At 45.6% G+C, this 27,746-nt stretch overlaps 2 protein-coding genes across 5 annotated transcripts; both read left to right on the top strand.

Moving 5' to 3' along the window:
• The first annotated feature begins 589 nt into the window (after positions 1 to 589).
• Positions 590 to 10,479, top strand: derl2 (derlin 2). The gene is made up of 7 exons (XM_079256108.1): positions 590 to 708; positions 2,348 to 2,413; positions 3,941 to 4,014; positions 4,178 to 4,271; positions 7,579 to 7,774; positions 7,874 to 7,964; positions 9,948 to 10,479. Exons 1-7 carry the CDS (start codon positions 616 to 618, stop codon positions 10,051 to 10,053), a joined length of 720 nt encoding a protein of 239 aa, XP_079112234.1. The 5' UTR covers positions 590 to 615; the 3' UTR covers positions 10,054 to 10,479.
• A 940-nt stretch (positions 10,480 to 11,419) lies between these two features.
• Positions 11,420 to 26,307, top strand: LOC306768494 (SWI/SNF-related matrix-associated actin-dependent regulator of chromatin subfamily B member 1-like; the record flags this gene model as incomplete). 4 transcript variants are annotated; one of them, XM_079256876.1, is made up of 9 exons in its annotated part: positions 11,420 to 11,512; positions 12,743 to 12,854; positions 16,858 to 16,966; positions 19,162 to 19,299; positions 20,714 to 20,841; positions 20,909 to 21,075; positions 22,570 to 22,760; positions 22,868 to 22,999; positions 26,193 to 26,307. In XM_079256876.1, 9 exons carry the CDS (start codon positions 11,420 to 11,422, stop codon positions 26,230 to 26,232), a joined length of 1,110 nt encoding a protein of 369 aa, XP_079113002.1. In that variant the 3' UTR covers positions 26,233 to 26,307. The 4 variants fall into 4 exon arrangements, with proteins under 4 accessions (XP_079113002.1, XP_079113001.1, XP_079113000.1 ...); XM_079256875.1 differs by having other exon boundaries at positions 19,162 to 19,374; XM_079256874.1 differs by having other exon boundaries at positions 16,801 to 16,966.
• Positions 26,308 to 27,746: the final 1,439 nt, after the last annotated feature.

Here is a 27,746-nt window from a genome sequence, read left to right as displayed (position 1 = left end):
ACCTCTTACTCGAGGACTGGAGTTTGACACATGTGTCATAAATGATTCATTCTAAGAGTTATTTTACATAGTTATATATACATATAACACAGTTTTTAATGATATATCATTTACCTTTTATTATGAGCCGCACTTTTGATCTCATTTGGTTTACATTAATAGTATAATGACAATTCACACTTTCTGAGATGCAGTTTTAATTTTACAAAACAAAATTTTACTAAACAAAATTAATTTTAAACTCTTCCTGAAAAATAAGCTTTTTAAAAACAAAAGTAGTTTTTAATAATATATTAAATTACTATATAATTTACCTTTTATTACAAGCCACACTTTTGATCTTATTTGGTTTACATTGACAGTTTAATGACAATTCACATTTTCTAAGATGCAGTTTTAATTTTACGAAACAAAATTAATTATAAACTCACCACACTTATTCTCCCTGGAAAATAGGCTTAATAAATAAATATAATTTATTAGAATTTTTTATTTTTATTTTCAAACAGGAAGTTATCTTTGGAACTTGATTTGTCCGACGCTCGTGAACGCACCACGCGTCGCTCTTTGCAGTGACGTGTCAAGAAAGTGCCGGAAGCCTCCAGTGTGTCCAAAATGGCCTACCAGACACTCCAGCAGGAGTATCTGCAGATTCCTGTTGTTACCAGGGCATACACGACGGCCTGCGTGCTTACAACCGCTGCAGTGGTAAGAGGACTTCGCGTTTTACCGGCTCGGACGCGTTGCGCTGACATCCGGCTCGGTGCTTGCAGCGAGCTCGGTGGTTTGATTCCAGCTGCTGTGTGAGGTATACGTGTCTGACGCTGGTTATTGCAGCAGCGACACTGTTGTGCTCATGTGCATAAAGCTTGCCATGAAGCCAAACTGCTTCCACCCAGATCCACAGCTTCATTTCCAGCATTAAACCAATTTGATGCGCAGGCGCGGTGCTGATGGTGTCTTTAGCTGTGAATGCTAACTAAATCCAACTTAAAAAGTCAGAAAACGAGTGTTTGCTGGATTCTGCTGTTATTATAAAAGCTATGATAAACCTTCTACTGTTGGAAAGTGTATTTATTTCCCATTTAAATGGAGAACATCTGTAAGGTGGACGTATTGGTGGGATGAGCAGCAGAGTTGAGGATGTGGGTTAAATTTGTGCCAAAGACAAACAGCTGATTCTGCTGTTGACTCCTGTTTAGTGTTTATTAAGTTAAGTTATTGAGGTCTGAAGAAGTAAAACTCTGAAAATGTTCTTTTTACAGCCAGTCATGTGACTGACCTGTCACCAGTTAAACCAGTCATGTTACTGACCTGTTCCCAGTTAAACCAGTCATGTTACTGACCTGTTACCAGTTAAAGCAGTCATGTTACTGGCCTGTTGCCAGTTAAACCAGTCATGTTACTGGCCTGTTCCCAGTTAAACCAGTCATGTTACTGACCTGTTCCCAGTTAAACCAGTCATGTTACTGGCCTGTTCCCAGTTAAACCAGTCATGTCACTGGCCTGTTCCCAGTTAAACCAGTCATGTTACTGGCCTGTTCCCAGTTAAACCAGTCATGTTACTGGCCTGTTCCCAGTTAAACCAGTCATGTTACTGGCCTGTTCCCAGTTAAACCAGTCATGTTACTGGCCTGTTCCCAGTTAAACCAGTCATGTTACTGGCCTGTTGCCAGTTAAACCAGTCATGTTACTGGCCTGTTCCCAGTTAAACCAGTCATGTTACTGGCCTGTTGCCAGTTAAACCAGTCATGTTACTGACCTGTTCCCAGTTAAACCAGTCATGTTACTGGCCTGTTCCCAGTTAAACCAGTCATGTTACTGACCTGTTCCCAGTTAAACCAGTCATGTTACTGGCCTGTTCCCAGTTAAACCAGTCATGTTACTGACCTGTTGCCAGTTAAACCAGTCATGTTACTGGCCTGTTCCCAGTTAAACCAGTCATGTTACTGACCTGTTCCCAGTTAAACCAGTCATGTTACTGACCTGTTACCAGTTAAACCAGTCATGTTACTGGCCTGTTCCCAGTTAAACCAGTCATGTTACTGAATGTTCCCAGTTAAACCAGTCATGTTACTGGCCTGTTCCCAGTTAAACCAGTCATGTTACTGACCTGTTCCCAGTTAAACCAGTCATGTTACGGACCTGTTCCCAGTTAAACCAGTCATGTTACTGACCTGTTCCCAGTTAAACCAGTCATGTTACGGACCTGTTCCCAGTTAAACCAGTCATGTTACGGACCTGTTCCCAGTTAAACCAGTCATGTTACTGGCCTGTTCCCAGTTAAACCAGTCATGTCACTGGCCTGTTCCCAGAACTAAAAGCTGGTCTCTGTTTTCTCCGGCAGCAACTGGAGATCATCACGCCGTTTCAGCTGTATTTCAATCCGGATCTGATCCTCAGGAACTACCAGGTGAGTCGTTGAAGATGAGACGTTTGTTCAGGCAGATCTCTCCCATTAAAACCAGTTGTCCCAGAACCGAACCAGAACCAGCTGCAGGCAGATGTCCGGAGCCCAAATCACTCCTGCAGGTTTTGTTGGAGAACTTCTGGGTTTTTGCATTGTTTTTTTTTTTTTTTAGAAAAAGTGTTTTAGGAAAGCAGATTTTTCTGTTTCTTCAACTGAAAAGCAGCTCATGAACACGATGACGCAAGATTTTTTTATTTCTAATAAAATCAAGACTTTATTATTTCTAATGAAATCTTGATCTGATAACTGTTCAGATCAAGAACAGTTCCAGTCCAGTTCAGTGAAAATCCAGTTCAGTGGAAGTGGAGGAGAATCATTCTGGACTGGGACCATGATGTTCCACTGGAAGCTAAACGCCTGCAGTGTCACGGCTTCACGATCAAAGTGACAGAAACTTCTTGTTTGTTGGTTTTTGCAGACAAATCATGTTGCTGATAAATCCTGCAACTCCCAAATCAACAAGACTTTTTTTTCTTTTAAAAAAAGTCATAATTTTATGCTTGTTTTAAATCCTTTATGGATTTGTTTTCATTTAACCTTTTTTTATTTTTTTTTAATTTTTTAAATTTTTTAAATTTTTACTTTTCAAATATTTTTTTCATTGGTTTTTCTTAAACTTCTAGTTCCTTTAGTCGATTTTTCATGTTTGTAAGATTCCAGAATGAATAAATTTAAATTAACATCAGAGGAAAAAAAGTGGAAAGATATTTAGTCTGTTGTTTGTTTTTGTTTTTTTTTTTTTCTTTTTGCTCTGCAGAAATAAGAACTTTGTTTCGAGGCAACTCTGCCGTTTTTCTTCCACTTGTTTCTTTAAGAAAAAGTCTGTTTCTGCTCGTTTCGAACGGAAATGTGACTTCCTGTCAGGAACACACACCTGCAGACCTGACCAGCAACGACACACATCTCTGGAAAGACCCAGAAATGCGTCCAAAGCCGCAGCTTTCAGGTTTCACTCAGCTTTGTCTGTAAACTGGAACATACTGGTGGTCCAGTTAAACAGTCTGGTACCAGTCATAGTTAAATCTGAACCAAAATGGGACATGTGAGTGTTTTCTACGGCTGTGACGATACGCTTTTAACCCGATTCGATTCTGATTTGTTTGGATGCTGATTCGATTTTAAATTGTGATTCTCACAATTCTTTGATTTTGCTGATTTTTGTAGATTAAAAACTTTATTGGAGAATAAAACTTTATTTTTGCTCGTCGTTTTTCTTGATTTCAGTCAGGAAAAAACGCAGTTTTTCTGCTGCTGTAACACCCAGGAAGACACGTTCAAAGATCAATAAAAATGACTAAAATTTTATAATGGATTAATTATTTGGGGAAATTTTTTTTTTCTTTTTTAAACAATTTTTTATTTTTTATTTTTTTTAAATTGTGAAGCAAAAGAATCCAGATTTTCCATTGGACTTTCCAACCATGGTGTTTTCATGTGTGAAGCCCGGCTGACTTTCTGAATCTTTTTCAGGTATGGCGACTAATAACCAACTTCCTGTTCTTTGGTCCAGTCGGCTTCAACTTCCTGTTCAACATGATTTTTCTGTATCCTTCGCGCCGCTGTGGGCAGGAAGCGGAGTTTGCATGTTTCTGTTTCGCAGGGAGAGGACGAGCTTTCGGCGGTTTTGGATGAAAAGACGCCGTCAGACGGATTGAAGCAGATCAAACGGAGAGCTGGACGTCCAGTTTCCTTAACGTCTGCTTTCAGATACAGATACTGTCGCATGCTGGAGGAGGGCTCCTTCAGGGGCCGCACGGCTGACTTCGTCTACATGTTCCTCTTCGGCGGTCTTTTGATGACCGTATCCTTTCCGTGATGCCTTCAGGTTCAGCTTGGACGAGTTTGACTTCCTGCAGGGTGTGTGATGTCATTTTGATCCACCTTTCTCCTGATTGGTTCCTGACAGCGCCGTCAGCGAGAGGAATCTGTTTCCTACAAACGTCTCTGTGACGTAAAACGCGACATTTTCTTCTTTCCTGCAACGAGACAGAAAGGAGCGAAAACGCCTTCGCTTCTTCTTCTTCGTGGTTTTACGTTTATTAAACGCCTTCGACAGTTTTCTCCTCCGTATCGATCCTCTCCTGTCGCACCGGTATTAAACTACCCAATCAGAAGTTCGTTATCGATCGATCAGGAAAACTTTATTCCAGAAGAGAAGAAGCCGGTGTCTGGAGATGGAAAACCGACGTCACGCGGCGACATCGGCTGGAAGTTTAACCTATGTTCACGGCCACAAGACTGCTGCTGGGACCCGGTTCTGAAACCAGGCCGGGGTCCGGTTCTGCTTCCTGGAACCAGGTCAGGATCCGGTTCTGCTTCCTCAAACCAGGCCAGGATCCGGTTCTGCTTCCTCAAACCAGGCCGGGATCCGGTTCTGCTTTCTGAAGCCGGGCCTGGGTCCGGTTCCACAGAGAGGATGTGATAAGTGAAGGTTCTGCTCCCAGTGTGGTTCTAGAACCTCTAGGAACCAGCAGTAAACCTGACAGAGAGATGAAGGGAACATCTGGAACATCTGGAACTGGTCAGGCTTTTGGGTTTCCAGAACCGTTGTTCTTCTTCTGGTGCCGTTTGGGTCGGTAGAACAGTAGAACCGTGATAAAACCAGGAATGAGGCTTGTCGTCTGGGACTTCTGCGCCTCGGCAACAGGAACCTACCACCAGACGGAGGCAGCCCGAACTGGTTTTGTAGTGGGTAGTCTGGATCCAACTGGCTTTCTTCACTGACCTCAGACCAGTGGGATTATTTATCTCCCAGTTGTTTTACTGGTTTCCATGTAAAAAGACCAGCGGATAGAAAGTAAAATCCATTCGCTGATGGGTGAATCCACGTCGTTGGTCCCAGTTAGTTACCTGCACTGGTTCTCCTCTATCGTTGATCCGGTCTTCGTCTGGCCCGCAATCAGGGTCAAGCTGCTGACAAGATGGTTGGAAAACCCGATGAGGAGCACGCCGGCTGCCACCATCACGGTCCAGTTCAGAGTTCCCAGTTACTTAATGGGACAACAAGAGTTGAATGTTAATTATGTCTCTTCTAGCAGCAGGAAGAAACTGGTGTGACTGGTTTGATGAAGATTGTGAGGCAGGAAGGTCCTTCGGTTACCTGCGTGAAGAGTCCGGATCCAACATAGACTGTTTATAAAAAGATGGGCGGCGCCTCCGTGACGTCACCCGTAGGTTTCTGAAGAGCTGAATTGAAGCTCGGTGGGCGGTTCCTACCATCACCATGTTGGTAGGGGCATGCGTGTCGTCTCACCTGGAAAATACAAATATGGGCAAAGAGGTGGAGCTGAGAGGGCAGCTGTGAGCGTCATGGTGGATGATTGACATCTAGTCCGAGCTTTTTGTAGCTAAGAGCTAACCGAGCTAACCCGGAGATAACAGGAGCTAACCAGCTAACGGAGGTAAGCGGGCTAAAGCTAAGTCATGTTGTTGACCGACTAAAACCCGTGGTTCTTCTGACTTGAAGCGGGAGATTGGGTACCTGTCAATCAAAAGGACACGCCCCTAAACATACCGAACTTCGAGATTAGAAGTTCGGTACTTCGAACTTCGAGTTAGAAAAAAATTCACTCCCCCCACAGTTGTCATGAATCAAATCAAATCAAACTTTATTTCTTGAGCACTTTTCATGCCTCAGGCAACACAAAGTGCTTTACAGGATAAAATCAAGTCATAAGGATTAAAACAAACAGTGGATAAAAAGGCATTTAAAAATAATAGACACAAGCTCTTTCCACACACTCACACACACACACATGGACATAGAGCAAAGAACCCCCCCACACCCACACACACACACCCACCCACATTCCTCGAAAAACATCATTCCCTGAATACTGTCTCTTTAACTGAATTCTGGTTAATAAAACAACTAAAAACATTAAGTAAGTGATAAATATTCTGACTTGATGCTGATGTGAGGAAACAATACCTCGGGATCCATCCACACCAGGAGCCAGTCCCCCGCATGCTCATAGGGGCTGCTGCCACAGCAACCGCACAACTCCCAGGCAGCAACGGGGCCACCCTGCAGCCGTGAAGCTGCAGTGGTGGACCCCGTGCCACCCAAACAGCAGTGGTCGTCATGACAACAGCTCCCAGACCAAACAGGCAGGGCCCCCAGCGTGCTGGATCCCCATAAGGAAAACAGTGGAGTTAAAACCAGAAGATGAATAACCTTAAGAAGCAGTAAGAAATAAGAGCAACAATAAAAGAAAATATACATATATACATAGAAGGACTTCACAATAATGTATTAAAAATAAGAAATCTAATAAAGCAATTTAAAAATAAATTAATTAATAAATTAAGTAAATTAAGATAAGTAAATAAAGTAAAATAAAATTCAGTTAAATGCTAAGCTAAAAAGGTGTGTCTTGAGCCTCTTCTTAAAAACATCAACAGTCTCCGCGGCCCTGAGGCTCTCTGGCAGGCTGTTCCACGGTCGAGGACCATAACAATAGAAAGAGGTCTCACCGTATGTCTTAGTTCTGACTTTAGGAACCACTAAAAGGCCAGTACCAGAGGACCTCAGGGTCCGCGAAGGCTCATAATTAAAAAGAAGGTCGGATAAATAAGAAGGCCCAAGACCATTAAGGCATTTATAAACAAGTAAAAGAATCTTAAAATCAATCCTGAAGCGCACAGGAAGCCAATGCAGCGATTTTAAAACTGGTGTAACGTGTTCCCGCCCTCTGGTCCTCGTCAGAACTCGTGCCGCTGAATTCTGTAGTAATTGTAGGCTGGATAGAGACTTTTTAGGAAGACCAGAGAGCAGGGCGTTACAGTAATCTAATCTACTGGAAATAAAAGCATCAGCACCTCTGTGCATGCCAGCACTGAGGTGCTGATGAAGGTAAACCTGAACTATTACACCTAAAATGGATTTTTGTACCAGGATGTAAACATGTTTATTTCTGCTGTAAACATGTTTATTTCTGCTGTGAAGTTGGTCTTTTTAACATGGGAGTCTGTGGGGATTCGCTCTGTTTTGCAGCTCCCAGTGGATGAAGGGGGAACTGCAGTTTTATGCACTTCGACATCGGCTTCACTTTAACAGCCGGAGGTTGCCTCTTGTATCCAATCAGAGTTTCTTTAACGTGGTCCAGATATTCGGGATCTTCGTGAACCTGGTGTTCCTGGGTCAGGCCTTCACCATCATGCTGGTCTACGTGTGGAGTCGGAGGAACCCAAACGTTCGTATGAACTTCTTTGGGCTGCTGAACTTCCAGGCTCCATTCCTGCCCTGGGTCCTGATGGGATTCTCCCTCCTGCTGGGAAACTCCATCATTGTGGATCTTTTAGGTGTGTGCGCAGCCGCACGACGACGACGATGCTGATGATGATGATGATGATGATGATGAGGAAGAGTGCTTCTTATGCAGATTTTCGTGCTTCTTCCAGGTATTGCTGTCGGTCACGTCTACTTCTTCCTGGAGGACATTTTTCCCAACCAGCCAGGTGGGGGGCGGTGGCTCAGGACCCCCCTGATCATGTGAGTCTCTTCCGTTTCAGTTTAATTTTTTATTTAGTTTAATTGATTTAATTCCATTTTCATTTTTACGTTTTATTGTTTTTATCCACTTTGATTTAATGTGTATTTATGGATCCTATCAAGCCAAACATATGTCTGCTTTGTTCATCCAGTTTGAGACCATTTTCATCGCTTTACAGTAGAAACACAACCTGATACCAGTCTCCTGCTCCCAGTACACACCAGTATAAATTAAAAAAGATTTTTGTTAAGATGTTCGATGTGGAATTTTTTTTTTTCATAAGTGACGTTTTCTGCAACGTTCGAAGGACTTAAAGCTTAGAAATAAAATGGCTAAATGATCCAGGAACTGGGTTTCTGGTCTGGTCTTACTGGTTTAAATCTTTCTAAAGCTGGAGCTTCTCGCTGACATGGCGGCGGCGACACAGTGTTTAATAATTTGGAATTAAATTAATAAATTCATATTGAAAGTGAGAAGAAACCCGCCGCTTCCGTTAATCTGGAATTGTATTTTTCATTGGGAATTAGGTGTTTATGTTGTCATTCTGCGTCTCTTTGAAACGGGTTTAAATTTTCTCCTGAATTAGATGAATTAAACCTGTAAATGTGGCCACAGGCGGAAAACGCCGGATAGAAACTTCTTTCACGCAGCCTCACGCAGCCTCGCGTGAGGCCACGCAGCCTCACGCAGCCTCACGCAGCCTCACGCAGCCTCACGCAGCCGCACGCAGCCTCACGCAGCGGCACGCAGCCGCACGCAGCCGCACGCAGCCGCACGCAGCCGCACGCAGCCTCACGCAGCCTCACGCAGCGGCACGCAGCCTCACGCAGCCTCACGCAGCCTCACGCAGCCGCACGCAGCGGCACGCAGCGGCACGCAGCGGCACGCAGCGGCACGCAGCCTCACGCAGCGGCACGCAGCCTCACGCAGCCGCACGCAGCCGCACGCAGCGGCACGCAGCCGAACGCAGCCTCACGCAGCCTCACGCAGCCGCACGCAGCCGCACGCAGCCTCACGCAGCCGCACGCAGCCGCACGCAGCCTCACGCAGCCTCACGCAGCCTCACGCAGCCTCACGCAGCCGCACGCAGCGGCACGCAGCGGCACGCAGCCTCACGCAGCGGCACGCAGCGGCACGCAGCCTCACGCAGCCGCACGCAGCGGCACGCAGCCGAACGCAGCCGAACGCAGCCTCACGCAGCCTCACGCAGCCGCACGCAGCCGCACGCAGCCGCACGCAGCCTCACGCAGCCTCACGCAGCCGCACGCAGCCGCACGCAGCCGCACGCAGCGGCACGCAGCCTCACGCAGCGGCACGCAGCGGCACGCAGCGGCACGCAGCCTCACGCAGCCTCACGCAGCCTCACGCAGCCTCACGCAGCCGCACGCAGCCGCACGCAGCCGCACGCAGCCTCACGCAGCCGCACGCAGCCTCACGCAGCCGCACGCAGCCTCACGCAGCCGCACGCAGCCGCACGCAGCCTCACGCAGCCTCACGCAGCGGCACGCAGCGGCACGCAGCCTCACGCAGCCTCACGCAGCCTCACGCAGCCGCACGCAGCCGCACGCAGCCGCACGCAGCCTCACGCAGCCTCACGCAGCCGCACGCAGCCTCACGCAGCCGCACGCAGCGGCAACAGTTAAACTAAAATTATCTGATTTTAGACAGAAATGATTCTTTAGTAAAATGAAAATTTCATGCGACATGAAAAGACATTTTCTACCAGAAAAACAGTTTTTTGTGCCATCTGGACGTTTCTTCCCTTCAGCATGGGAATATTTGGAAGATTCAGTTTCCTGATGACACGGTTGCTGCAGAAACGGCTTTAATTCAACCCACTCTGATAAAATACTTCTTGTATTTAGAAGAAGCTTATAAAACGGAGGTTTTTCAGCATCGGGGGAAATCTCCTGCTGGATCTGATGCTCTAGATGAATGATCCAGTCCCGTCTGTAAATCCCCCCTTCTGTTTTTCTCTGCAGAAAGATGCTGTTCGACACTCCAGAGGAAGACGCTAACTACAACCCCCTCCCCGAGGAGCGGCCTGGAGGGTTCGCCTGGGGGGAAGGTCAGCGCCTCGGAGGTTAACCATGAACTGATATCACCCCTGATTGTTGGATCACCTCCAAGGACCTTCCCTGCGAGAGATGAAGGGGTCGAACATGCCCTCTGTCTTAGACATGTATGTTTGGTACCGGATGAAGAATGCTGCATAACCAGAGCTGGTGTGGAGAAGAGGGTGTGTTGTCTGTGTATGTGGGCTTTAATCATCCTCAGAAACTCTTCTTGATGTCAGATCATCACTCTGAGGCTGCAGAAAACACAAGCCTCGGACTTGGACAAACTTTGGACAATGAGTCTTTAGGCTCAGGTGATGTTTGTCTTCGTCTGGAAAAAAAAATTTGACGTACAACTGTATGAAAGAAGAGAAGAAACGGCATTTAAATATAAAAATGAATTTATTCAGATGGCTATTGCATCTTTTTCATTTCACTTTTTAAAAGAATAAATGTGTACTGCAAATGTTCCTTTGGTTTCATCTCTTGCGTAGTGAATACAGCTTTACAAACATGCAGAAAGTTGGAATAAGATTAAGAATTGTGGGTTGTTGTTTTTTTTTTTGTTTTACTTAATTGTTTTTATGCAGATTTTCGTGCTTCTTCCAGGTATTGCTGTTGGTCACGTCTACTTCTTCCTGGAGGACGTTTTTCCCAACCAGCCAGATGGGGGGCCTGGAGGGCCCATTATTTTAATTGAATTTCCCTTTGGGGATTAATTATTTTTCATTTTATTATTTTATATATATATATATATATATATATATATATATATATATATATACTTTTTTTTTTTTTTTTTCAGTTTTACTTTTTATTATAAATTTTATTGTTTTTATTTAATCAATTGTGGTCAGTGATGTACAGAAGAGCTCTATAAGACTGAATCTGGACTTATTTTTGCAGAATGTAAATGATTTTTGCACATCTGATCACTGTATTTGTGTTTTTTTTTTTCTTTTTTCTTTTTAAAAAATATACTTGATGTGAAAACAAACTGGGAGTAATGCTGTAGAAATGTCAGAAACTGCAGATGCGCTAAAATGTTGCTTTAGTTTCTGTCAGTAGAGGCGGTAATGAGCAGATTTTTCCCTCCTGCGATGAAATGAAGTCAGTCTGATGTAACGTTCAACATCCATCGGAAAAAATGGGTGCCGATTGGTTGCCGAAACTGTCTCCTCTTAGTTTCCTAAAACTAACACATGGTTATACATGGCAAACATTTGTCTTTTATCACGAGTCCTCTGTAAGTAGTTTATATCTAAACTGATCACATAGTCGGAGCTGATGTTCTCAGTTTTACAAATTAATGCTGTGATTTCCCACCTTCGCTGTGCGTCTTGAATGCACCTGAAGAAGAGCAGGCTACTTATTAGTTAGCTGGAAAACGTGTCGTTATGATGCAATTAGCGTTAAGTAAGACATTTGGCCAGAAGCCGGTGAAATTTCAGCTGGAACAGGATGGAGATTTCTACATGGTGGGCTCGGAGGTATGTCGGCAGGTCTACCGGACTTCCAGAGCTTATTTCTAGATGCTTTCCTGCAGCTTTCCATCCTGCTAGCTGCTAACATGCTAACGGGTTATAAACAAAGAAACAGCTGAAAACAAGCAGCAGGTCTCAGAAACAAGCCCAACATCAGCAGAAGAAAAGCTTTTATTCCCACTTCTGGTTTAAAGCAGTTTGTTCCATCTCCACCAGGTGATGGGAAGACTGGAAACCAGTTTGGCCCCTGAAGATTTATTGGTTTTTACCTGCTTTATTCTCACTGAATCATAATTCAGTCTATAAATGAAAAGATTTAGTCTCTCAAAGCACATCTAATCATTTTATTTATTTGATTAATATCTGACACACAATCACACACACACACATATATATATATATATATATATATATATATATATATATATATATATATATATATATATATATATATATAATGTTTTAAAACAGATTTTCTTCTGACCTTTAAGAGGCTAGAAAAGCATGCAGTCTGTGGTCTAAGCACATAAAATACGTTTTATTTATTTGATTAATTTATAATATATATAAAAAAGTTGTTTTAAAACATTCTTGCCTTTAAGGGGCAAGAGAAGCATGCAGTCTGGTGAGATGCAGGGTTTAGTTTTAACCTCAAATCTCCTCACTGTTGATGCAGATCTTGCTAGAAGATGTCTAGAGTTGACAAGGATGGGTGAAATATCCAGATAAATCCTGGCAGACCTTCAAGAGTTGATGGTTTTTAAGCAGTTAGGGTTAAAAAAAATTTTTTTAAAAAGATATTCACAAAAGTGGAGGAATCTCTGTATCCATGAGGGCAAGATGAAGCATGCTACCTAAAAAGCCCAGCATCAACAATCTGTAGCCTTGTCCCGTGCATACAGAGATTGCTCCTGATTCTCCTAATCCACAGGTGTCAAACTCCAGTCCTCAAGGGCCGGTATCCTGCAGGTTTTTGGTGTCTCCATGCTCCAACACACCTGACCGAAATTCCTATAAAGGTTGACAACAAGCTGCTGGGTTCTTTTAGAAGGAAACAACAAAACTTGCCGGATACCGGCCCTGGAGGACTGGAGTTACACACCCCTGTCTTTATCTTTTAAAGATGTTTTACCCTGTAGATGGTGGGATCTTGAAAGTCTGAGAAAAAATTATCTGAAGTTGTTCCAAGATTTTCCTTGTCATCGTTGGAGGTTTGACGTGAGTTTTGCTGTCTAGGTTGGGAACTACCTCCGGATGTTCAGAGGATCGCTCTATAAAAGATATCCATCGTTGTGGAGGAGGCTCGCCTCTGTCGAGGAAAGGAAGAAAATCGTTGCGTCCTCGCATGGTGAGTCTGGAGGGTTGATGGTGTACATATGACTGGAATATTCCGGTTTTAATCATTGTAATCAATGATTTTCCTTATACAGTGTCCAATAACATGAGGTATCATTGTTGAAAATCAGCTTTTTCCTGAACGGAGATGTGGTTTATGGAATTCTGTCCGCTGATCATATCCATGGACATGTTTAATCAACCCTTCTTCTGATCACAGGAAGCTGACAAACAGCAAACTGAGGTTTACTTTTCACACAGAGCGGGAGATTCTCATCATGATGAGGTGGAACTAGAGATTCTCATCATGATGAGGTGGAACGGGAGATTCTCATCATGATGAGGTGGAACTAGAGATTCTCATCATGATGAGGTGGAACAGGAGATTCTCATCATGATGAGGTGGAACGGGAGATTCTCATCATGATGAGGTGGAACAGGAGATTCTCATCATGATGAGGTGGAACGGGAGATTCTCATGGTGATGAGGTGGAACGGGAGATTCTCATCATGATGAGGTGGAACAGGAGATTCTCATCATGATGAGGTGGAACAGGAGATTCTCATCATGATGAGGTGGAACGGGAGATTCTCATGGTGATGAGGTGGAACGGGAGATTCTCATGGTGATGAGGTGGAACGGGAGATTCTCATGGTGATGAGGTGGAACGGGAGATTCTCATCATGATGAGGTGGAACGGGAGATTCTCATCATGATGAGGTGGAACGGGAGATTCTCATGGTGATGAGGTGGAACGGGAGATTCTCATGGTGATGAGGTGGAACAGGAGATTCTCATCATGATGAGGTGGAACGGGAGATTCTCATCATGATGAGGTGGAACGGGAGATTCTCATCATGATGAGGTGGAACGGGAGATTCTCATGGTGATGAGGTGGAACAGGAGATTCTCATCATGATGAGGTGGAACGGGAGATTCTCATCATGATGAGGTGGAACGGGAGATTCTCATCATGATGAGGTGGAACGGGAGATTCTCATGGTGATGAGGTGGAACAGGAGATTCTCATCATGATGAGGTGGAACGGGAGATTCTCATCATGATGAGGTGGAACGGGAGATTCTCATCATGATGAGGTGGAACGGGAGATTCTCATCATGATGAGGTGGAACAGGAGATTCTCATCATGATGAGGTGGAACGGGAGATTCTCATGGTGATGAGGTGGAACGGGAGATTCTCATGGTGATGAGGTGGAACGGGAGATTCTCATGGTGATGAGGTGGAACGGGAGATTCTCATGGTGATGAGGTGGAACGGGAGATTCTCATGGTGATGAGGTGGAACAGGAGATTCTCATGGTGATGAGGTGGAACGGGAGATTCTCATGGTGATGAGGTGGAACGGGAGATTCTCATCATGATGAGGTGGAACGGGAGATTCTCATGGTGATGAGGTGGAACGGGAGATTCTCATGGTGATGAGGTGGAACGGGAGATTCTCATGGTGATGAGGTGGAACGGGAGATTCTCATGGTGATGAGGTGGAACGGGAGATTCTCATGGTGATGAGGTGGAACGGGAGATTCTCTTCATGATGAGGTGGAACGGGAGATTCTCATGGTGATGAGGTGGAACGGGAGATTCTCATGGTGATGAGGTGGAACGGGAGATTCTCTTCATGATGAGGTGGAACGGGAGATTCTCATGGTGATGAGGTGGAACGGGAGATTCTCGTCATGATGAGGTGGAACGGGAGATTCTCATGGTGATGAGGTGGAACGGGAGATTCTCATCATGATGTGGTGGAACGGGAGATTCTCATCATGATGAGGTGGAACGGGAGATTCTCATCATGATGTGGTGGAACGGGAGATTCTCATCATGATGAGGTGGAACAGGAGATTCTCATCATGATGAGGTGGAACGGGAGATTCTCATGGTGATGAGGTGGAACGGGAGATTCTCATGGTGATGAGGTGGAACGGGAGATTCTCATCATGATGTGGTGGAATGGGAGATTCTCATCATGATGAGGTGGAACGGGAGATTCTCATCATGATGTGGTGGAACGGGAGATTCTCATCATGATGAGGTGGAACAGGAGATTCTCGTCATGATGAGGTGGAATGGGAGATTCTCATGGTGATGAGGTGGAATGGGAGATTCTCATCATGATGAGGTGGAACGGGAGATTCTCATCATGATGAGGTGGAACTGGAGATTCTCATGGTGATGAGGTGGAACAGGAGATTCTCATCATGATGAGGTGGAATGGGAGATTCTCATCATGATGAGGTGGAATGGGAGATTCTCGTCATGATGAGGTGGAACGGGAGATTCTCATCATGATGTGGTGGAACGGGAGATTCTCATCATGATGAGGTGGAACAGGAGATTCTCATCATGATGAGGTGGAACAGGAGATTCTCATCATGATGAGGTGGAACGGGAGATTCTCATGGTGATGAGGTGGAACGGGAGATTCTCATGGTGATGAGGTGGAACGGGAGATTCTCATGGTGATGAGGTGGAACGGGAGATTCTCATGGTGATGAGGTGGAACGGGAGATTCTCATGGTGATGAGGTGGAACGGGAGATTCTCATCATGATGAGGTGGAACGGGAGATTCTCGTCATGATGAGGTGGAACGGGAGATTCTCATCATGATGTGGTGGAACGGGAGATTCTCATCATGATGAGGTGGAACGGGAGATTCTCATCATGATGTGGTGGAACGGGAGATTCTCATCATGATGAGGTGGAACTGGAGATTCTCATCATGATGAGGTGGAACAGGAGATTCTCATCATGATGAGGTGGAACGGGAGATTCTCATGGTGATGAGGTGGAACGGGAGATTCTCATCATGATGTGGTGGAACGGGAGATTCTCATCATGATGAGGTGGAACGGGAGATTCTCATCATGATGTGGTGGAACGGGAGATTCTCATCATGATGAGGTGGAACAGGAGATTCTCGTCATGATGAGGTGGAATGGGAGATTCTCATCATGATGAGGTGGAATGGGAGATTCTCGTCATGATGAGGTGGAACGGGAGATTCTCATCATGATGTGGTGGAACGGGAGATTCTCATCATGATGAGGTGGAACAGGAGATTCTCTTCATGATGAGGTGGAACGGGAGATTCTCATGGTGATGAGGTGGAACGGGAGATTCTCATCATGATGAGGTGGAACGGGAGATTCTCATGGTGATGTGGTGGAACGGGAGATTCTCATGGTGATGAGGTGGAACGGGAGATTCTCATGGTGATGAGGTGGAACGGGAGATTCTCATGGTGATGAGGTGGAACGGGAGATTCTCATCATGATGAGGTGGAACGGGAGATTCTCATGGTGATGAGGTGGAACGGGAGATTCTCATGGTGATGTGGTGGAACGGGAGATTCTCATCATGATGAGGTGGAACGGGAGATTCTCATCATGATGAGGTGGAACGGGAGATTCTCATGGTGATGAGGTGGAACGGGAGATTCTCATCATGATGAGGTGGAACGGGAGATTCTCATGGTGATGAGGTGGAACGGGAGATTCTCATGGTGATGAGGTGGAACGGGAGATTCTCATGGTGATGAGGTGGAACGGGAGATTCTCATGGTGATGAGGTGGAACGGGAGATTCTCGTCATGTTGAGGTGGAACGGGAGATTTATTTCTGGATGAGTTATGCTGCAGTAGTTTCCAGCAGAGAATCTGAGGATCACTTGTCCTGTCCCATGCATACAGAGATTCCGCCCAGATTCTATGAATTTGTTAGAAATGTTTTTCTTTTGTTTTTTCCACAATTCTCGGACCCAGTTTATCTCAGATTGGTGAACATCTGCCCATCTTTGTATTTGAGAGACTCTGCCTCTCTGAAATGCTCCTTTTGTATGTGACAGAACAGAAATGCAGGAGTCCTGAAGCTCCAGACATTCCTGGTGGACAGTTTTCAGCTTGGTGTATAAGATCTTTGCGTACAGCTGTAACGTAGTAATGTCCTTCAACCTGACGTGTCTCCGTTGTCTCTCTGTCCATGTCCTGCCTGCAGCCACCAGCGTTACTCTGTTAAAGGCTTCAGAGTGTGAAGAGATCTTTGAAGGTAATGATGAGAAGTACAAGGCGGTGTCCATCAGCACAGAGCCTCCAGCCTACCTCAGGTAAGATTTCACCGCCTCATGGTTGCTTATTAGCAGTTAATAAAAAGCTTTAAGCTCCTCTTGGATCAGAGGAAGATCGACCGTGTGATGGAGCTGACCTGAAAGGTTCAGTGTGACTGAATGAGCAGCGGAGAAAATGCTGCAGTCTCCACTTGTTTCAGGGTTTCTCCTTTACTTTCGTATGATCAGAGAAGTTCTGCCCTGTAAACCAGCGTCTGACAAAAACTACGTTTACATGGGAGTTTTTATTCCTCTTTTATTCAGAATAAAAGCTCATTAAACTGATGAAAAACAACCATGTAAACACTTAATTCCTAATGCAAATTTCCAATGTAAGTTTCTGATTTATATGCATTTTAATCCCGAACTATTTAATTCCTCCGTCATGTAAACCTTCATTCCACTCTAAGTTAATTCTGGTCGTTGTGAGCATGTCCTGTCCCGATGACGTGTGTTGTTTTACCTCCCGATGTTCGGTGGTCTATCTTTCTTCTCCTTCTCAGTTGCTGCAGAAAGTGGAGTAGTATGCTCGTGTTGAGCTGCTACTTCACATTTAAAATAAAAATAGCGGTGAAACTGGAACTTCTTATGTAGTTTTTAAAAGTTACGACTGAAAAGACGAGAAGTAGGGAGCCAACTTTGTTTATTTCCGGTGTACGTGTGGCTGCATCTCTGCTAGTCTGCTGCATTCAGAAAGGAGTCGGGTGAAGACAAAGCTAACGACTATATAATATTTAGCTTTTTCTTGGAACTTTAATTCAACAAAAAAATCAGTAAATAAAAATAATTAAATGAAGATTGAAATTTGAAAAAAAAAAAGAAAACAATGTTGGAAGGAAACAACGAAAGAAGTCGGTTCTCAGAAAAGGAGGTGAAGTTAGTGGGATGGATCCGTCTGACTTCTGATGTTGTTTCAGATAAAAAATCAGGATTTCTCGCTGTATCTGTCGCTGATTTATGGTCCTCTAAGTCAGTGTTTTTCAACCAATGTACCGTGGTGCACTAGTGTGCCGTGAGAGATTATCAGGTGTGCCTGAAAAATGACCAATTTCACCTCATTGGTCTAAAAAGCAGCTCTGTGTTCATCCAAACAGGCCCCAGTGAAAGATAATAAAATTCCTTCTTCTTCTGTTAGTCTGATTTCTATTCAAGATGCTGTGTCGATATGGACTTTATTTTAATAAGATGGACTTATAAATAAAAAACATTTTGGTTTATGATGTGCCTTGAGATTTTTCTGTGGAAAAAAAGTGTCTTGGCTCAAAAAAGGTTGAAAAACTCTGCTGTGGTGGTTTACATCAGGACCAGCTCTAAGTTCCGAGACCAAAGCCGGACCTCGGCAGGTTAGGTCCAGATCAGGAGAGGAGGCAGAGCATCACTGTGGGAGAAGTTTATCACCAGAACTGATATTTAGGCTTTCAGTAAAGTCCTGAAACTCTGAGACTAGTTTGTTCATTTGTCCAGAAACCTCTGTGATCTGCTCGATATTTTCCTGCTTTATTCACTCATCTGGTTCACTAATACACAAAACTATCAAACCTCTGCAGCAAACTGTCCCTCCCAGTTTTCAGCCATAATTTCTCTGGTTTTAAGCTCCATTATCATCTAACTGGGAGCGTTTCCGATCCCAGTGAAGCCAGCAGCAGCTCCATGCTGATGTGATCAGGATGCTGATACCTGATCAATAGGCTTCCGTCTCAGACGGACCATCTGCTGTCAGAAACCTTCATCGCTGAGGTTGAAGGCGTTGGATCTGTCATCACGCCGCCGTGTTTCGGGTCACGTCACATCTTCACGTGACGCCACGTTTAAACCAAGTGAAGCGGCTGTTCTGGGAATTTCACATCGGAAACTTTCTCCCAGTTTGATGTTGATGGAAAACTGGTCATGTGAGACGGCGTGCGTCACCTGCAGAGCGGCTCTTATCTTCATCATACAGCTGCGATCAACGGCGAGGACGACTGCGTACATTTCCGCGATGAAGGATTTTATCAGGGTGAATCTGAGATCAGTTTGTTCATTTAACGTTAAAACGCTGGAAGTTAAAAGGTTTGGTTTCGCTTCGGCTCCTGTCAGAATCGTTGGTTGTTGCTTCCAGTTGAGCCGGCAGCTTCGTGGAGGTGGGCGGTGCGATTTTCCAGAACTTTCCTTCAGTAGAAAGAGTTTCCTGAAGTTTTTGTGATGTTTGTGTTCAGGGAGCAGAAAGCGAAGCGGAGCAGTCAGTGGGTTCCGACGTTACCCAGCAGCTCGCACCACCTGGACGCCGTGCCTTCCTCCACCACCATCAACCGCAACCGCATGGGCCGCGACAAGAAGAGGACGTTCCCCCTGTGGTGGGAAGCTGCTGCTGCTGTTGTTGTTATTGTTGTGGATCCACTCAGACCTGAGCAGGATTGTCTGTTAATAATGTTCCTGCTTTATAATACACATTTTTTTTATCATTTCTGCCGGCCTCTGCAGGGCTGCCGATTTCCAGTTCATGTAGATGCCAAAGAATTTTTTTAATGGATTTTTAAATATTTAAAAAAAAAAAAAGAACTATTTAAATTTTTAAAATAAAATGTAAATGAATTTTGTTTATATTTAACTTTAGAATATTAGTTAAAACATTAGTCAAAATATTAACTAGCCTAAATATTATATTATTGTATTACTAAATATTATTTAAATATATAAATATATATATAAATATATTAAAATATATTTAAATATATTTTAAAAAAATTCTCACAAAGGAATCTAGCCTTTGAATTAAAACTCTAAATTGACTTTTAATTAAAAACTTTCCAGTTTTTTTTTTTATTTTACTAGATTTATTTAGTTTATAAAAGATAAGGATAAATTTTATCCGTCGTTTGACGAAGCTTGTCTCTGATGCCCGGGCTGAAACAAACCAGATTATTTACATTTAAAGTAAATGTGTAATAAAAATGTAATATTTTTATATTAAATTCCATTTTAACTTTTTTTTTTAACAATTTTTTTAAGAATTAATTAAAAAAACTTTAGTTGTTAGATTTTTAAATATGAAACAGAAATTTGACTTAATTTAAATTTTATTTAAATATGTCGCTTTTAAATGAGTTCCCTTCAACAATTTTAAATATTTTTTGCTGAATTTTTCCAAACAAATTAGAATTTATTTTTTTTAATAAGTAAATAATATAAATTGAAGTATATTTACATGTAAAATAATGGATAATAAACAGTGATCTTTATGCAGCACCTGCAGTGCTTTAAATCGACTCCATGACTTATTCTCACTTGGTGCAGCCACAGCTGCCCTGCTGCAGCGACTGACGCTGGACGCGTTGCCTTGCCCAGAGGCACGGCGGCAGTTTGATTGCAGGAGCAGTATCTGAACCAGCAACCTTTTGGTTGTTGGACGACCTGCTCTACCCCCTGAACCACTCAAATATTAAATGACCAAAAAATCATGATTATAAAATTGTTAAAAAAAATTTCATGAATTTGCTTAAATATGAAATTATTTTCATATTTATTTTTAATTTTTTTTATTTTTAATTATTTTCTTGTGATAATTTCTCCCAAAATTCCAACTTAATAATCAATAATCAGCTCAGTCTTCATGTTTTCCTCCCAGTTCAACTCAGCTTTAAGTTCAGCCAACGGGACGTGTTTTTGTCTTTTATTTTCTGTGAAAGTAGAATTTAATAAAGTTTCAGAGGTTGACAAAAAGCAGCTGAAGTTGGGATGAAGATGATGAAACGTGTCCGTTTGCCTCAGCTTTGATGACCACGACCCCGCGGTGATCCATGAAAACGCGGCGCAGGTCGAAGCGCTGGTTCCCATCCGCCTGGACATGGAGATAGACGGGCAGAAGCTGCGAGATGCCTTCACGTGGAACATGAACGGTAAATTCACGCCAGATCCCAAACATCCAGGTCTGTCTTTGCTCTGAACTCTCCCTCCTCTCCTCAGAGAAACTGATGACTCCAGAAATGTTTGCGGAGATATTGTGTGATGACCTGGACCTCAACCCCCTGGCCTTCGTCCCTGCCATTGCCTCCGCCATCCGTCAGCAGATCGAGTCTTACCCCACTGATAGCATACTGGAAGGTCAGGCAGATCAGAGAGTCATCATCAAGGTATGTCTCAGACACCTGGAGAGTTATGGAATATCAGGGATCCTTACAAAGACATAATGTTACGGGACATTTAGGTTAATTTTGGGGTCACGACTCATTCAACCCATCTACAGAAGCTCCGTTTTTACAGGTTAAAGTGACGTCCTGTTAGAATTCCTCCCATCTAATGGTGGAATAATGCATCATAATGAACTGAAAGGGCATTTACTTGTTGCAACAACGGCAGCCAATGGCAGCACTCCAGCTGCGCTCCAGCCGCGCTCAAGCCGCACCCCACTAGTGCTCCAGCCGCGCTCAAGCCGCACCCCACTAGTGCTCCAGCCGTGCTATAGCCGCGTTCCAGCCACCCTCCAGCCACGCTCCAGCCGTGCTATAGCTGCGCCCCAGTAGTGCTCCAGCTGCGCTATAGCCGCGCTCCAGCCACGCTCCAGCCGCGCTCCAGCCGCGCTCCAGCCACGCTCCAGCCGCGCTCCAGCCGCGCTCCAGCCGCGCTCCAGCCACGCTCCAGCCACGCTCCAGCCACGCTCCAGCCACGCTATAGCTGCGCCCCAGTAGTGCTCCAGCTGCGCTATAGCCGCGTTCCAGCCACCCTCCAGCCACGCTCCAGCCGTGCTATAGCTGCGCCCCAGTAGTGCTCCAGCTGCGCTATAGCCGCGCTCCAGCCACGCTCCAGCCACCCTACAGCCGCGCTCCAGCCACGCTCCAGCCACCCTACAGCCGCGCTCCAGCCACGCTCCAGCCACCCTACAGCCGCGCTCCAGCCGCGCTCCAGCCGCACTATAGCCACGCTCCAGCCACCCTACAGCCACGCTCCAGCCGTGCTATAGCCGCGCTCCAGCCGCGCTCCAGCCGCCGTACAGCCGTGCTCCAGCCGTGCTATAGCCGCGCTCCAGCCACGCTCCAGCCGTGCTCCAGCCGCGCTCCAGCCGTGCTATAGCCGCGCTCCAGCCGCGCTCCAGCCGCACTATAGCCACGCTCCAGCCACCCTACAGCCACGCTCCAGCCGTGCTATAGCCGCGCTCCAGCCGCCGTACAGCCGCGCTCCAGCCGTGCTATAGCCGCGCTCCAGCCACGCTCCAGCCGCGCTCCAGCCGTGCTCCAGCCACGCACGCTCCAGCCGCGCTCCAGCCGTGCTATAGCCGGGCTCCAGTAGTGCTCCAGCCGCGCTATAGCCGCGCCCAAGTCGCGCTCCAGCCTCGCTATAGCCACGCTCCAATCTCGCTCCAGCTGCGCTCTAGACGTGCCCCCGGCCACCATGTCATTCTGCAGCCAGGCTTTCTTTTACTGGTCTGTAATGACTGTTCTACTGGTTTCTACTGCAGTTCGTTGTGGACAGTTTCTGTTATTTCCCTCATTTCCAGTCCAGTCCTGGTACCGGCCCAGTTAACTCAGAACTCAGAACCAAAGGGATGAAATGCTGTTTGCTTGTTTTAAATGGGATCTTCTGGTTTCCAGCAGCCAGATCATAAGTTCATGTGATTTTCTGCTCCTCAGCTGAACATCCATGTGGGGAACATCTCCCTGGTGGACCAGTTTGAGTGGGACATGTCAGAGCGCGAGAACTCCCCGGAGTCATTTGCCCTGAAGCTTTGCTCCGAGCTGGGTCTGGGGGGAGAGTTCGTCACCACCATCGCCTACAGCATTCGTGGTCAGCTGAGCTGGCACCAGAGAACATACGCGTTCAGGTAACATCTCTTCCTTCAGCTGCGAGCTTACAAACCAAACTGACTTCAACTTTGTAAAGTGTCCATCAGGATGGACTCATTTACTACGTTACGTTTGCTTCGTCCAGCGAGAACCCCCTCCCCACGGTAGAGATCGCTATCCGCAACACCGGCGATGCCGACCAGTGGTGCCCCCTGCTGGAGACTCTGACAGACGCTGAAATGGAGAAGAAGATCCGAGACCAGGACAGGAACACCAGGTGAGGTTCATGGTGGAACTGGATGAAACGTTGTGGTTTCCAGAGCGAACAACAGCGAAACGCCTGGTTTATTAGGAGCTAAATGAGCAGAAAGGGCTTTGAAAAATCCACAGCAGCGAATGAAAAGCCCAGAAACGACGGTACCTGGCGACCAGGCATAAAGCAGAGTTCTAGTAAAACTTCCTCCTGCAGATCTGCAGCTTGTCCACCAAACATCGTTCACTTAAAACACCTGAAAATTACAGCTGTAGGTTGTCAAAGTTTTACAAACACCGCTTTTATTTAACAGCCTGTGGAGGAAAGGCAGCTTGTGTCCCTGTTGTCATAGCAACACCAATGAGCAGACCAGGAGCTCTGTGTGTGTGTGCAACATTAGAGTCATGCACACACACCTCCCAGATACAATATGGTGATTGAGAGGAAGAGGATGCGTGAAAGGAACAATCCAGTTTTTATTGGTTTAAATTGGACATCAGTGATTCGCTGCCGTCATTCCGGCCGGCAGGAGCCGCATTTAATTTAGGTGTTTCTCTGATCCACACAGGGTCACAATGATAAATACCGGCTCAAATGTTTACATCCATCCTATCTGATGGGTGGTTAGCTGTCCTTTAGCAGGTTTTACCTCCACCAGAGGCTTTTCGTGGCAGGATTTAGCTGCACATTGACTGTGTTGGTTTCTGGCACAAACTGATGTTCTGTAGGGTTCAGGTCCGGGTTTGGGAAACTCTTTTTTAGCCTGATTTATCTATTTTATCAGTTTTGTTGTTTGTTTGGGGTCATTATCTTGCTGGAGATGCAGCTGTGTCAAAGTTTCACTCATAGACTGTATATGAAAGATGGACGCAGCATCCGACAGTTAAAAGTGAAGCCTATGTGGAAGTGTATAAAACTGCAGTTCCGCCTTCATCCACTAGGGGCTGCAAAACAGAGCAAATCCCCATAGACTCCCATGTTAAAAAGACCAACTTCACAGCAGAAATAAACATGTTTACAGCCTGGTACAAAAATCCATTTTCAGTTTAATAGGTCAGGTTTACCTTTAACTGTGGGGGAATCTCCCGCTTCAAGTCAGAAGAACGTAGAACAGCCGCGGTTTTTAGCCGGTTACCAATGTGATTTAGCTTTACCTCCATTAGCTGGTTAGCTCCTGTTAACTCCTTGTTAGCTCAGTTAGCTCTTAGCTACAGAAAGCTCGGCGTTTGCTCGATGTCAATCATCCACCATGACGCTCACAGCTCCACCTCTTTGCCCATATTTGTAATTTCCGGGTGAGATGACGCGCATTCCCCTGCCAAGATGGCGATGGTAGGAACCGCCCACCGAGCTTCAATTTAGCTCTTCAGAAACCTACGGGTGACACGGAGGCTCCGCCCATCTTTTATATAAAGTCTATGGTTTACTGGAAGAATTCAGAGATGGTCGAACGTCATTGCTCCATCTCCACTTGGTGCCGCTGGCAGCACGGTGTGTCCATGTTGGATAGCTCCTTTAGTGTATTTAGAAGGTGGAATCTTTTTCCCACCGGACCAGACAGCATGTGGACGGTTCACGTTGGCTGCTTGAACGTGATTTCTGAGCGAGGTGGGGGTGTAAAAGCTGCTTCACCGTGGATGCTGACGCTCCAGCGGATTCCAGTTAATGACAGCTTTGAGCTTTGATGCTTCTTGGTTGTTCTTTCACACCAGTTCAGGTTTTCTTCCAGACCTGGAAAAGTAGAATATGTGATCTTTAATGTGAGCAGATTAACCGGAATTGTACTGAAAGGACTTCCAGAGACTCGCATAAACCTCCAATTCTCTTAGATCTTCTCCAGGGTCCTCGGACTTTCCAAGATTCCCGAGTCTAGTCTGTATGCTGAGTCTTTTATGGCCCTTTTCCATCAGGACCAGCTTGTCTCAACTTGACCCACCTCGACTCAGTTTGTAGGGTTTTCCACTCGGCTTTTGTACCCGTAAACCAGTATGTTTTATAACTCAGCCCAGGTTCTAAGTGAGCTGAGTCGGGTTGTTTGTGACGTCGCCAGACTGCATGTTCCTATTGGTCAGGGGGTGCGGCCAATCGGGCCAATCAGAGGTCAGGGAGTGACATCACTGGAAGAGCGACTCCAACTCGGAAGTTGTTTACATTACAACAAGCAATGGCACAACAAAAGTCTGTTCCGTGGTCCAACACTGAGGTGGAGACATTTCTTTCTTTGGTTGCTGAGGAAAGGATACAGAGGGAACCAGATGGAGCGACGCGAAATGAAAAAGTCTATCAAGAGCTTTCTGACTCAACGTCTACAGCTAGCAACGGAGTTTCCAGCAGCGTCGACAGAAGCTGAAAAAGCTCAGAAGTGACTATCGGCAGGTCAAGGCCCACGGTGGTCGGAGTGGATCAAACAGACAAGATGGGAAGTGGGATATGTTATCGGCAGTTGCCGTCTTGGATCTCGGCGTCTGTCAACTTACCCTCCTCTGAAGTCGATTTTCTTCGGCTTGGTAAAACTGCACGGCTTCTAAAACTCTCCTGTGCTTCTCTAAGGTTTCTTTTCTTGCCACTTGCAGCCGCCAATCGCGCTCTTTTTTTATTTTGTTGTTGAAAACTAAACTAGCCACAGACCAAGTAGCAGATATATTGCCTCTAGGTCTTCCATCTTGTGTTTATCGCGTTGTTTTTTTGTTTTGTCGCGCATAACACTGACGACACGGTGATTTCACACAAACCCCGCCCATTTTAGAGCCGGTACTAAACTGTAATGGAAAACAAACAGGACCAAGCTGAGACGAGTTGAGACGAGCTGATACTGATGGAAATAAGGCGTTATACGCTGGAGAGGAGCGCCTGCTTGCAGCAGAGAGAAGTCGCTGTAGCGGCTCGGTTAGACGACGAATCTTCAGAATGTTTCTCTTTGGAGCCGAATCCCTTCGGGGAAAGAAACTCTGAATAAGTCGTTGGGGAGGTGTAATACCCATCATGATACAGTGGTGTTAAGAAGACGTGAGCATGACCGCTCTCAGTGGATGGAGAGGTGGAGGTGATGCTGTTACCATGGCGACAGGCTTCAGGGAGATTTCCTCTGTTTTCTGTCAGATGTTGTGTTCATGCTGTGTGCCGTTACCTGATCTCCATGATTCAACAGTTTTTAGCAGTTATTTAAATAAAATGTGTTTTTTTTTCTCTGTGTGTGTGTGTGTGTGTGTGTGTGTAGGCGCATGAGACGACTGGCCAACACGGCTCCCTCCTGGTAGGAAGCGACGAGAAGCTGCTTCAGGAAAAAGTTTCCTTGAGATTCCCGTTCCGTCCACAGCCGCAGTCGGACGTCCTGGAAGAAGCTGGATGAGCATGAACTGTGTCCATGGACAGCACACACACACACACACACACACACACATTCCTCTGCAGTGCATCACCACCATGTGGGTCCGCCATCACCTCCAGACTGACACCATTTACTTTTCTACCGTTAGGTTCGACTACGGCTAAATACACACCTGAAAACACACACAGTGTGTGTCAAGTCTTCACTCACATATAGATGAACCTTTTTTTTTCCAGTTTTTCTGGAAAATTCACCTCATTCTCAGTGTGGTCCCATTAAATCCAGCGGGGTCTGGTCTGGAACCAGTGCCGTTGCTGTTGTTGGATTGTTGTTTAATGGTTTGCTCCAACGCGCTCTGATGCCTCCATTATTCACCCTGACCAGCGACACCTGCAGTCATGTAGCGTGTCCTGTAGGCTAACGCGTTGTGGACCACCAGGTCTGATCCATCCAAGGCTGTCTGCATCCTGCAGCAGGCTGGGGGCGGGTGGAGGCGGGTGGAGGCGGGTGGGGGCGGGTGGAGGTGGGTGGGGGCGGGTGGAGGCGGGTGGGGGCGGGTGGAGGCGGGTGGGGGCGGGTGGAGGCGGGTGGAGGTGGGTGGAGGCGGGTGGGGGCGTTCACACACACTCAGTCTGTCAAACGGTTAAAACTAAACAACTTAAAAATGCCAAACTTTTGGGTTATAAGTCCTTATAAAGTGTTTTTGTGTTTCTTGATCGTCGTGTTTAATGGGAGTGATGGTTTCCAGTTTTTCATTCGATCGTCCAGAAAAGCACATTTTTAACTAAAAGGCCTTTTTTTTTTTTTTTTAAAGGTTTGTTTTATAACTAAGTATTTTTTCAGATAAAATGTGTCAACAGAAACAACTCCAGATGGTTGCAGCGGTGCAGCTAGTGGAGGAAGTTAGTCTAGAGCCCTGATCGCACCATAAATCCAGTAAAGATGTCCGTTTAACTCGCTGGTCAGGTCTGAGGTCAGACTGGTTTGTCTGGGCGGAGAAATGTAAATGTGACAGCAGCAGATGCAGGGAAATCATTTAGAGGTTCATCGTTGAAGCTGAGGAAATGTGTCACGGCGTGTTTGTTGGAAGCTACGTTTTCACAAGCTGCAGTACGAGAGTGACCAGTAGGGGGCAGTGGGGGGCTGGTTTGACTGGACAGGGTGGGCGTTTAGGGTCTTTACGATGCTGTCTGTGTTTCCGCTGCTGAAACAAACACTGACCTCCACTGTTGTCTCCGTGTTTACCGTTTTGTTTCCACCCGTTAAATTAAAATAACCCGTTAAACTCTTATCTGGTCTGAGTTTTCTAAAGCGCCCCCTGGTGGGATCCTCCGGTAACGGCTGCAGGAGTTGCAGGATGCCAAACGAAGGAGCATGAACAGCAACCTCTGATTCCTGTAACCCTACCGGCTGCGTCATGATTGTAATCATTCACAAAATGCA

The sequence above is a fragment of the Telmatherina bonti genome, assembly GCF_933228915.1.
Source record: "Telmatherina bonti genome assembly, chromosome: 17".
NCBI lineage: Eukaryota > Metazoa > Chordata > Actinopteri > Atheriniformes > Telmatherinidae > Telmatherina > Telmatherina bonti.
Note: the sequence above shows the minus strand (reverse complement) of the source record. Positions and strands in the feature narration are given on the sequence as shown.

Excerpts from the sequence above, each read along its gene's own strand:
- derl2 (XM_079256108.1), top strand. The coding sequence starts at position 616 with ATGGCCTACCAGACACTCCAGCAGGAGTATCTGCAGATTCCTGTTGTT. Across the intron at positions 709-2,347 it reads TGCTTACAACCGCTGCAGTG|CAACTGGAGATCATCACGCC; the intron begins GTAAGAGGACTT and ends TTTCTCCGGCAG. Across the intron at positions 7,965-9,947 it reads CTCAGGACCCCCCTGATCAT|AAAGATGCTGTTCGACACTC; the intron begins GTGAGTCTCTTC and ends TTTTCTCTGCAG.